General features: G+C 37.1%; 1 protein-coding gene across 1 annotated transcript; it reads left to right on the top strand.

Annotated features, from left to right (window-relative positions):
* The first annotated feature begins 2,336 nt into the window (after positions 1 to 2,336).
* Positions 2,337 to 7,924, top strand: LOC127961786 (low choriolytic enzyme-like). Its single transcript, XM_052561040.1, has 8 exons — positions 2,337 to 2,450; positions 2,570 to 2,600; positions 2,748 to 2,900; positions 2,977 to 3,094; positions 3,210 to 3,388; positions 3,824 to 3,905; positions 6,583 to 6,704; positions 7,060 to 7,924. The coding sequence occupies exons 1-8, from the start codon at positions 2,382 to 2,384 to the stop codon at positions 7,062 to 7,064; spliced, it is 759 nt and encodes a 252-aa protein (XP_052417000.1). The 5' UTR covers positions 2,337 to 2,381; the 3' UTR covers positions 7,065 to 7,924.
* The last annotated feature ends 3,684 nt before the right edge of the window (positions 7,925 to 11,608 follow it).

Here is an 11,608-nt window from a genome sequence, read left to right as displayed (position 1 = left end):
AAAGATACAGAGAGATTTGTGTTAAAATTTCTGATTTTATTTTAGTCTTACCTTCAGCTACATAAAGAATTTGAGTGAATTTACAGGTGAATTGTAAGAAACATTCTCTCTTTTTGTGAACTTAAACCCAATTCAAATTGGACTTTTTAAATAGTGGCAGGCAGCTGAAGTTTGAGCTGGTGTGAAGAATATGAAAGTATAGTAGACATTTAACAATAGTTTATTCATCAGCTATCAATTAACTAAATATACAGTTGTTGATCACTAGTTCACAGTAGTTCAAAATGTGTTAACACTGTGGTTGAGAGCTTGGAACATCTAAAGGAGGTACATAGTTTGTGCAAGGTGTCTTTTGAAATATTTCAACATCTTCTTTAGGAAGAAAAAGTTAATCACATGACCCAACATCTGGCTAACGGTAAACCAGAGACATAAAGCTTCCTCTTTGTAACCCGTTTCGTGGTCTGCTATAAGAGAACTTAGAGTTTAAAAATGCTATTTTCACACAGACTTCAATGGGTATCTCCAAACTCAGCCCTGGAGGGACAGTGTCTACAAAGTTTTCTACAACTTATCTCAGGACATCTGCCTGGAATTTTCTATTATGCCTAGTAAGACCTTGATAAGCTTGTCCAGGTATGTTTAAAGTGATAGTTCACCCAAAAATTATCCAATGATTTACTCAGCAACAAATTCATCCTGGGTGTGAATGACTCTCTTCTTTCAGATGAATACAACTGGACTTATATAAAAAAAAAGTCCCACTTCCAATCATTATAATGACAGGGAATGGCTGCTGATACTTAATAGTCAAATAGATAGAGAACAACTGCACACTCACTTAAGTATATGCTATTTATTAACCAACGTTTTGGCTAGTAGCCTTTATCAAGGTATATTTTCACAAACTGGAGAGTTGTATAAGTAAAGGAGATAACTGTACACAGCTGGGAGTAGTGAGATCCAAATCATCCAATTAATAACTAATTAACAATTAGACTCTAGACTCTACATGGTCGGTACAACATCAACAAATGGATCTATATAAACAAAACATAAGAATATACGAATGAAATAAAATGTTAGAATGAAAACAGTCTAACAGAAGTCCAATAAACTGCATCCAAGTGCTGCACATGACTACAGGGGCCTTTTGACGCAAATCAATGCATTTTTGTAATAAAACTATGCATTACTATGCACCAATTTTTTTTACAGAAGCAAAGGAAGCAAAGTTTAATTTGTTCAGTGAAAGGAAAAAACATGTATGTCTCCTCTTGGCTTATATCGAAAACAGATTTTTCTTTACGAATACTCATGTTGTACTTGTACATCTAACTTGTTACTATTGTTGTGCTTTGCTTTGTCCTCTGCACTTCTGCTTTCATCACTTCTCACCAGAGCTCAGAAAAATGTCTAATAATGCCTACCGGGTCTAAATGTAATGCTAAATATAATTACAGGGTTGAAAAAAGTATATACATTTTAAAAGAGAAAATAATAACCAGTTTCTGGCACTGTTGGATCATTATTTATTTATTTATTTTCTTTACTTCTTTATTTCATGTCTGTATTCTCTCCCTCCAATTGCGTGCACACACACACACACACACACACACACAAATACACATACATTCAAGTGGTCATTCACTCCAACCACCTACATTTCCTGTCAGTACTGGGAACCCAAACCACAACCTTCAGACTACCAGTCCAACTCGCTTACCACAACTAACCGCCATTTTGTCATGAATGACTGTACAGAGTGTGGCGTCAAGCTGAGTGCTGATTACCTTGATCAGGGCCCAGTTGCATAAACTGTATCCCCACTTGCTCTCAGGCGGCTCAGTATAAATGGCTGCCCTCTGCTCTGGTGATGTGTGTGTTCTCTACTTACTGCTGTGTGTGTGTGCATTTGGACAAGTTAAATGCAGGGCACAAATTCCAAGCATAGGTTACCATACTGCGCTCCACAATGTGTCACTTTCACTATACAGTATGAAATGACAATGATTTTTGCCTTTTTTGTCTGTGTGTTTGTGTGTGTTTTACTGTAAAAGAATGTATGTTTATACTGTATTCTTACTGTATAAGTTTGGTAATGTTGCTAAAGCCCAATAATCCTAAACGTTTCTTTTTTAACTCAAAATATTGAGTTGCAAATGCTAAGCTCCATAATTCTATATAATTTTCATTTCTTGGGTGTGGTTGACTGAATCAAAACTACTCTCAATTACTCTGCTTTTATACCATGTGGTAATTTGGCAATGGATTCATGAAAGCTTGGTTACGACACATAAAAAAGGAAGTTGAGACTCTCTGGAGAGTATATAACTCCCAGCTTTGTTTGGCCCAGAACAGATTTTCAGAAGGCTCTCATCATGTACCTGTTAGTGGTGGTTCTCTCTCTTCTGCTGAGCTCTGTTCCCGCTCAGAGCCGTCCTGTTGAGGTGAGAACAGACAAAATTTAAATAGAAAATTATATAATCAGCAGGTTCCTATTGGGAGCTGCTTTTCATTTTTATTTTTCAAGAGTTTTGACATACTTGTGTTTAAAATCCATCAATAGGATTTAATTGAAAAGATCTCTGGGAAAATAGGTAAGATGCTCAAATAGAAAAGAAAAGATTATAATTTTTTTTTTTTTTGTAGCAGTTGATGGCAAATTCCTCTTCATCCTATTCATTCAATTATATTATCAGTGTCAATAGACTGAATGATTTTGTGCATTATACTGTACCACACAGGACAGCGAGTGGATGGGCCCTTGATCACGTTTGGAGACATCGCCGTATCAACAGGGTTCAAGAATGCAGATCCGTGCACAGCTCGTGGATGCAAATGGGAGAGAAGCACGGATGGATTAGTCTATGTACCCTACGTGATCTCCAACCAGTACTGTAAGTGACGGTCACTACTTCTGATATTATCTCATCGGTGTCACATGATCTTTTTAATAGTTTACCCCTGCCACAGCTCCAAATGAACTACAAGTGATTAAACAAGGCTTGCAGTCCTTTGCGGCTGTGTCCTGCATTCGATTCGTACCACATGCAGGACAGAGGCACTTTCTACACATAAAGTCTGATTCTGGGTAAATCTTCTGATTAAGGACTCCTTTCTATCTCATTTCTGTGTATATAATAAATGTGCTTTCCCAAAACATAAATATACAATCTGATTGCTGATGTGTTATGTGTGATCCACAGTTGCTATTCATATTTGGGGCGCCAAGGTGGAGAACAGGTTGTTTCTCTCCAGCGTCATGGGTGTGTCTATCACAGTACTGTTCAACACGAGCTCCTTCATGCCCTCGGGTTCCATCATGAACAGAACCGCAGCGACCGCGACAAACACATCAAAATCCTTCTTGAGAACGTCATACCAGGTATTTTTCTTTAGAAACAATTTATTTTAGTTTTCTTTTAAAACAATTTATTTTAGACAATATATATCTACTAGCTCTCAACAGAGTGTTGGTAGAGTATCAGCAGACTAGTAGGGTTAGGTTAGGGTTAGGGTTAGAATAAGTTAAAACATACTTGCAAATTTACTGATAGTAGAAAGTCTGTTGGGCCACCATCTCAATAAAGAGATCTGAGAGTAAGCTGACGTAGAGGCAACATTAGTTATTGTCAACTGAATATTCAAAAGTGACCATCAAAATCAAGTGTTGCCAATAGAACAAAGAATAGGAAAATAAAAACGCATAGTTCATGGCATGTTACATCTAGTCACAATAATTGCAGTCTAGATTAAATTAACTGTGTATTTACCTGCTTTACATTTATAGTGTTTAACCCTTTTCTTTGCACTGTAACAGCACAGCAGCACAATTTCATGAAAACAGCGACCAATAATCTGGCAACCCCCTATGACTACAACTCTGTGATGCACTATAAAAGGTAAGTGTTCTTCAGTGTTTGGGCTAGTTACTCAAAGAATGTAATATAGGCCTATTATTCATTACTAGAAGTGGTGGGCAGTAACGGAGTAGCTTTACTTCATTAATGCTATTTTTTTTAAGTATCTTTACTTTACTGGAGTAGTTTAATTTTGAGTAACTTTACTTTTACTTCACTACATTCCAAAGCATAAGATTGTAGGTTTTTACTTCACTACATTTCATAAAACATATCGTTACTCCTTATAATATATCATGTGCTCCGACATGCAGAAGTGGTGTCCGATTCAAGAACGAACTGAGCTCGGTTCCCCAAAACGTTCTTATCGCTAAGTAGTTCTTAACCTATTCCTGAACCTCTCTCTTAATGTTATGGCACGATTCCCGACACGTTCGTACGCTAAGTATATCTTCTGTAAATCACACTTTCGTAAGGTTGGTCTGGACCATTCGTAAGCTCTCTCTTAGCGTTGTTTGAGCTCAGGATGCTATTCGCTGCCATTGTATGTTGACAATGTTGTGGCTCAACAATGATTTTATGTTATGGACATTTTAAGACTAATAATAAAATATGTTCGCTATGGATACAGGCCTATTTATGAAGTTGACTTTATGTGGTATCAGAACCAATATGTGGCAGCCTAGGCTATTTCGTAATGTCATTAAAGCAATCCAGTGTGTCCTTATATTGAATCAAAGACGGCCGCGGAACCGTTTAGTCCATGTCATTTTTATTATTCGGCAAAACTTAAGCCCTTTTGACATTTTGCCTGACGTGACTATATTTTAAAAAAAAAAACTCCCAAGACAATTTATTATGGAGCTGCTGGACCTTCTCAGACCTATGCTTGCCAGGCTAACGTGGCGGAGTTTTGCTTTAAGCCCTGAAGTCCAGCTGCTTGCAGCTCTAAGGTTTTTTGCTACAGAGAGCTTCATCGAGGTCGTGGGAGAGGGCTATGGCTTAAGCAAGACCTCGGTGTGGAGGTGCATCCACACTGTCACCAACGCCCTTCTGCGCCATGCCGGGGATTACATTCGGCTACCAGCAACACGTCAGGAGTTCCAGGAGGTGCAGCAGGGCTGTCATGCTGTTACTTGCATCCCCATAGTCTTGGGCCTGGTGGATGGCACACTCATCCCTACGTGCAGGTTATAGTGGACCATAGGGGTGTGATCTCTGACCTGGTGTCAAGGTCCAGCAAAACTTAAAGTTCCTCTGACGAGAAGCTTGGTGCCCTTTTTTTACGTTGCTTCCCCACCATATTCTGTATCTAACTCTCTTTCTCTCTGTTCATTGTAGATACGTTGCTTTTTATTGAAAACAACCAATAACAATCAATACTGCATTAAACAGAAGTAACAGCAGCTGCTTGCCAATCAATTCTGATTGTAAAGTACCTTACCATTAATATAAAAGTGTATTACATAATTTATTTTCAATGAAACATTTAAATTGTTTCGCAAATCACAACAAACGATTCAATCACAAATTAGAATGATTCGATTATAACTATTCTCGAGTTGTCAACTCAATGATTAAAATGAGCCATTTAGTGCGAGTCTCCAGTGAACTGAATTCACAAGGAAGAACCGGGAGATTATGAGCACGCGCACGACTGATGCTGCTAAAAGTCATTTACTAATGTTGTATTTTAGGATTAATTATTGTAACTTAAAACCATACTTAGGTAAAAAGTTGTTTGTAAACTAAATCTGCTGTAAAGGGTGATCAATTTAAGCCCAATTAAATGCTTGAATGCAGACACATCAGCATCAGTGTTTTAGGTAAAAAAAAAAAAAGAGGAAACATTAAAATAACACAGATTAAATTAAATAACTCATGCATTTTCAAATTCCCCACTGCCATAACATTAACAGTTTTTTTTAAATGCTACGCATGTAGCCCTATGTGAATTCTGTTTTTATATTGTTTATCAACAGTATACATTTTTATATTGTTTGGATTAACTAGCCGAGTAGATGGATATGATTGTTTATTCATAACCATATTGGAAACAACTAAATATTGTTAGCTAATGCTAACTGTTTAGCTAATTAGCTTGCTGGTGCTAAGTTGAGGTAATTTTTTGATATATAGTCCAAATATTTTTATTCAACGACCTAGATAGATTACATCTGGGGGATGGAAAAGAAAGCATGTAATGTTTAGAACAAAGTTATTGTAATTATCAAAGTAGGAAGTAATGCCCTCTGGGGGCATTTGGCCAGGGGTGTTTTTACACCACAGACAAGGTTTGAGAAAGAAAAAATCATTATGAAAATATAATTATATTTTCCTTAAAATGTTCTTCCTAACTTCAGGCCTTATTCTCATGTCATATATAACTGTGATGTTCTGCAAAGCAACACACTTTTTCTTTGTGTATCTTCCACAGAAACCATCTAGAATGTTACTAACAACATATTTCTGCTTCATCATTTGACCAAAATCAACACTGGATCGCACTCTTGTATTTTATCAAATCACATAAGTTTGTTAGAAATTGTTTAATTTTAATAATAGTAATATAATGTACCACATGCTGATCAGTGAGATGTGGGTGGGATGTAATGTCAGAGTAAAGTAAAGCCACAACTTCCACAGTAGTGATCAAATCATCATGCTAAAAACATAATCATCAGAGTTTACAGTTGTTTCTTTATCTGTTTGGTTTCAGGTATGCTTTCTCCAAGAACAACAATCCGACCATGATTCCCATTCCTAATATGAACGCTGTGATTGGGGAAGCTCAAAAAATGAGCCCCAATGACATCCTGCGCATTAAAAGACTCTACTGCAGTACGTTAAGACTTTACTGCTATTTTATTTAAAACAGCATCTTGTGATTCTTTGCTGAAAACCCCACCTAAGACCACCATGAATTTACACACAGTCCCAGGGAGTTTTATGCTGGTTAGTAGATGGGCCGCCACAACCATGCTGTTCACTAGTAGTACTTACCTGGTCTACCAGAATATTGTTATTTATTTATTTATTGGTCTTCTTGCTTGACCAGGGTAATCTTGCAGGCTAAAATAAGCGGGCTGGTGGTCTTAACAGTGGGATTTATACTGTAATTGTTGTAACTCTTATGACAACAACATCTAGTCTGTCTTTTCATGTTAAATGTTTATTATTTTTATTTTTTTCTTAGGTTGAAGTGCTACCAGGCTGCAGGAAGGATGTGTTTGCTGATATTATTAATCTTTTCATCCTAGCATTCATCATTCACATATCATCCTTTTTAAAAAAAAATTCCACATCAAAGTTTCAAATGATTTTTTGCTTTTTATCTTTTAAAAATTAAACAACTTTTTCAATCAGACACCTTTTAGTAAACATTCAGTATCAGAGGCATGTGAATAACCAACAAAAGGTGCATATACTGTACACTTAAAATGCTTTCTAAAGGGGTCCTATTATTATTATTATTATTAATATTATTTTTTTTTTACTTTTTCAACTTCAATTAGGTTGCCATTTTTGAAACTACTAAATGTTTAATGTATAATATTCTATCAAATTGTGTACCGGCATAAAATTAGTACATTTTTTAACATGAAGTATTATATATGATGTACGTTAAGGATAACATTCATAACAAAGTTAAAAAAAATGAAAAATGGCATCAACAGAATAAAGGAATTTAGTTCATATGCCTTTACGACTTGAAAGTCTTTGTAAGGTTTCAAAATAAATCTCAGCATTGAAATGGGTGTTTTTGAGTATCTTTTGTAACACGTGCGTCAATTGACAGGCACTGACAATATACTAATATCTTTAGGGCAATAGGAAGGCATAAATTAAACAGCTCAACTTTGTGGGGGAATAAATCTGTATTGAAAATAAATTGGTTCTTTGCAGAGAATAAAGTGAAAAAAAGAACATTATTTTACAGTATTCACAGTTTCAATTGAATGACACTTCGCGATGACAAAGAAAAAAAAACTCAATCAAATTGCAATACACCAATTATGCATGGACTAATCTGGTTGCACCCAATAACTATATAGTTTAGTTAGACTTCAATCGTATAACAAGTTCACAATTACAACTTTTGACCAGCTCAGTAAACTAAAAACAGGAAAAGAAAACATTTTAAAAAATCATAATGTTACAAGAGCAATTCAGGAAATTTTGATTCAATGGATTCTGGACAATAACTCCAGAAGTAAATAAATTCAATTTGGTAAATAATACTCAAAAAGGTTTGGTTCAATACATTAAATTCAAAAGATTTCATTGCAAAGATTCAATTTGGTTTGATTCTGTAATCTCAGTTTAAAAAGATTCAGTTCAAGTGACTCGGTTCAAAATGGTTCAGTTCGATGGATTCACCAGAAAAATTATTCGATTCCCCGGTTCTGCAAAACTCCATAAGGAACAAAAAAAACAAAACTAATAGTTCCGTCTTCACAAAGCTATCTCTTTGAGCGGTCTCTCGAAGGAAAAATAAAGAAAGAAAATGTGGCTCTGTTTCTGTGAACTTGCAGGTAATCTGAATTTTCCTACCCGGTTCCTGGGTTAGATTTAACTGTTCAGCTTTGGTCTCGTGTGGGTTGACTCGCCATCTCGAATCGTCCTCAAATTGAAATGATCGGAGTTGCAGCATAAAAAAAAACTGCCCTGTATATATACAAACACAGGCAAAATTAAGTTCACAAGCATATCAATTATCCATTTCTAATACAACAGTACAGATAGCATTTGTTGGCCTACTAAACATTTAACAGTAACACTTTCACCGTAATTCAACAACTCAGTCGAAATTACGCCATCTAATTAAATAATAAATATCATCATCAAACAATATGAACACTTGCAACTCATATACATTACTGCTTACTGCGTATTATCTTGTAATAAACGAGAACTCATCAGTATCACTCACTCAAATACAAGGGTGTAACTTTGTTTTGAAAAGTGGGGGGGACACAAAATGGGAAAACATTTTTTCGATTTGAATCCCATTTCCTCCATTTACATACAGTTAGGGACCATGGTGATACAAAATCCAGGAAATAATTACGTTGTTTATAATGATAAATTCTGCCAAAAAGAATAATAGGCTACTATGTGGAAGAAAAAGATGTCTTACTTTATTTATTGTTGAATACCCAAGACTTGAGAGAATAATTTTATGAAGTAAAAAACGTTCACTAAAAATTTTCCCTGTCTCACCTATGAAATACGAAAATGTGCTAGCCTGTTTCTGACATGACATAATTAAAATTAATTACCTGACCCTTTACAAAGCACATACCTGCAACTCTGAGCTACTTCTCCCTATCTCAACCTCTCTGTTCTGAAGCAGCTCCACCTCATCTGTGCTCTGATATGAAAACAGCTGAGTTATGATCATATTGAGTCCACATAGCCAGAAAAGAGTCTCTGGATGTACATTTTAAAAACTGGGTGTGCCACATTCATTTTCAGATTAATGTGTAAAAAAAACCCTGACTGCGTATCAATAACTTTACAGACTAGACTGGGCTGATGTGTAAAACTATACTCAGGCTCACCACATAACCATAACACTATATAAAATATAGGCTAACTCAGGCTAGCTTGACATTAAGCCTTTTCTTTGAACAAGTAAATCAATTTTTACTAATTAACTTCCATTTTAAATGAACAAATATTGTAAGTGAACAATAACTCAAGTGAACAATAACTCAAGTGAACAATAACTCAAGTTTAGAAAAACATTTATTATTAAGACTTATTTTATTTCTGCATCTGAGTATAATGAGTTGAGTAGCCTGTAACAGCAGCCAGAGTCTGCTTGTCATACATTGCTGACAGAAAACGCTGCTGTTTAAAGTGGACACAGAATGTTCTAGGCAACATTAAATGTTTAGGTTAGCTAGCTAACGGTCTGAAGTTACCTAGCAACAGTGTATGTTAATGTTAGCTCATCAACAGGTGTAGACCAACTGATCTATCTATATTATAGATCAGTGTGTAGAGCATAGAATGTAAAAAAATAAGTAGACAGACATTTTGATTACCCTGACCTGAGCTAATTTACTGAATCAACCAACTCACATCTCCTTTTCTTTTTTTCATCCATGAAGACATTAAAGTCATCTGTTGCTGGCGTTTCATGACTGACAGCGATACCGGCTGCTCAGTAGAACTTTCAGTGCGCTTACACTATTCAGAGTGTGCACGAGACGTCCCTGCCGATATGCGGACGCGCGCATCCACACAGACAGGCAGGTCTGTTCTGCTCGGTCCTGCTCCTCCATGACGATGACGGCGCGCGGTTAAAAAAAATAATAAACTAATTTGAAAGTGGGGGGGACACGAACGGGATTTTGAAAAGTGGGGGGGACATGTCCCCCCTGTCCCCATAGGAAATTACGCCCGTGCTCAAATACATCATTGCACATAGTGTATGTGATTGCATATACGACTGTTTACACAGTGCAAAATGTGTACTCACCAAAATTAAAAGAAATAAAATAATAGATGTATTTTTATCTTCTTTGACTCCTCTTTTTAGCTCTCGCTCAAAGTTATGCTGCTGCTAATATCATTAGTCTCATAGAGAAAAGAAAATGGCTTCTCGCATACAGCAACTAACGTGGTGGGGCGGGACTTTAACATAAACCTCACTTAACTGGACAGTCATTAAAATTTCAATCATCACACTAACATATGATTCACTTTGATTTTATAACTTCTTAAACTTTTATTATAAGTATTATTTCTGGTTAGTTTATTATTTGAACACTCTTTAATTTATTCCTTATTTTATAATAAATTTAAATTATACAGGGTTACACTTTCATGTCATTTACTTTTGTATGTGTAAAAATTACTATGACAGTAATTGTCATGAGTCCACACCCGGTGTTCCTCCCTCTCACCACCAGAGTGTGCCATTCTCCCGGACTCATTCTTCCGTGACTCCTGAAGACACGGAACGCTGCCTTCAGAGCTGGAAATGAGGTGGGCCTGAGAACAGCTAGGGCCAACCTGTCACGTGGCATCAGAGAGGCTAGGAGACAGCACTCCAGCGACAGCAGAGACACTAGGAACCTGTGGCAGGGGATACAGACCATTACGGACTACAAGCCCCCACCACGGACCTGTGACAACAACATCTCTCTGCTAAATGAGCTGAACACCTTCTTCGCTTGCTTTGAGCAACAAAACAGCACCACTGCACAGAAGACTCCACCTCCTCCCGGCGACCAGGTGATGATGCCGACCCCAGACAGCGTGAGGAGATCCTTCAATAGGATCAATGCCCGCAAAGCTCCGGGTCCTGACAACATCCCTGGGCGTGTACTGAAAGTCTGTGCAGCAGAACTCACTGATGTCTTCACAGACATTTTTAACATCTCACTGAGTCAGGCTGTTGTTCCCACATGCTTTAAAACTACCACCATCATCCCAGTCCCGAAGAAGCCATCTCCATCCTGCTTCAATGACTACCGTCCTGTTGCACTTACCCCCATCCTCATGAAGTGCTTTGAACGGCTAGTCATGCACCCCCCCCCCCCCTCCCTGGACCCCTTCCAGTTTGCATATCGGTCCAACCGGTCGACCGATGATGCCATCTCCACTGCCGTCCACTCAGCACTCACCCATCTGGACAAAAAGGACTCATATGTCAGAATGCTGTTCATAGACTTCAGTTCAGCATTCAACACAATCATCCCTCAACAGCTCATCTACAAGCTGAGTCAGAT

Source organism: Carassius gibelio, chromosome B7 (assembly GCF_023724105.1).
Source record: "Carassius gibelio isolate Cgi1373 ecotype wild population from Czech Republic chromosome B7, carGib1.2-hapl.c, whole genome shotgun sequence".
NCBI classification, from domain to species: domain Eukaryota; kingdom Metazoa; phylum Chordata; class Actinopteri; order Cypriniformes; family Cyprinidae; genus Carassius; species Carassius gibelio.
This window is presented reverse-complemented; position numbering and strand designations above follow the sequence as displayed.

What these genes read in the sequence shown, in the direction of transcription:
- LOC127961786 (XM_052561040.1), top strand. Translation starts at nt 2,382, where the DNA reads ATGTACCTGTTAGTGGTGGTTCTCTCTCTTCTGCTGAGCTCTGTTCCC. An exon ending in CGTGATCTCCAACCAGTACT is followed by an intron (nt 2,901 to 2,976) that starts GTAAGTGACGGT and finishes CCCCTGCCACAG; the next exon opens with CTCCAAATGAACTACAAGTG. An exon ending in TCTTGAGAACGTCATACCAG is followed by an intron (nt 3,389 to 3,823) that starts GTATTTTTCTTT and finishes GCACTGTAACAG; the next exon opens with CACAGCAGCACAATTTCATG.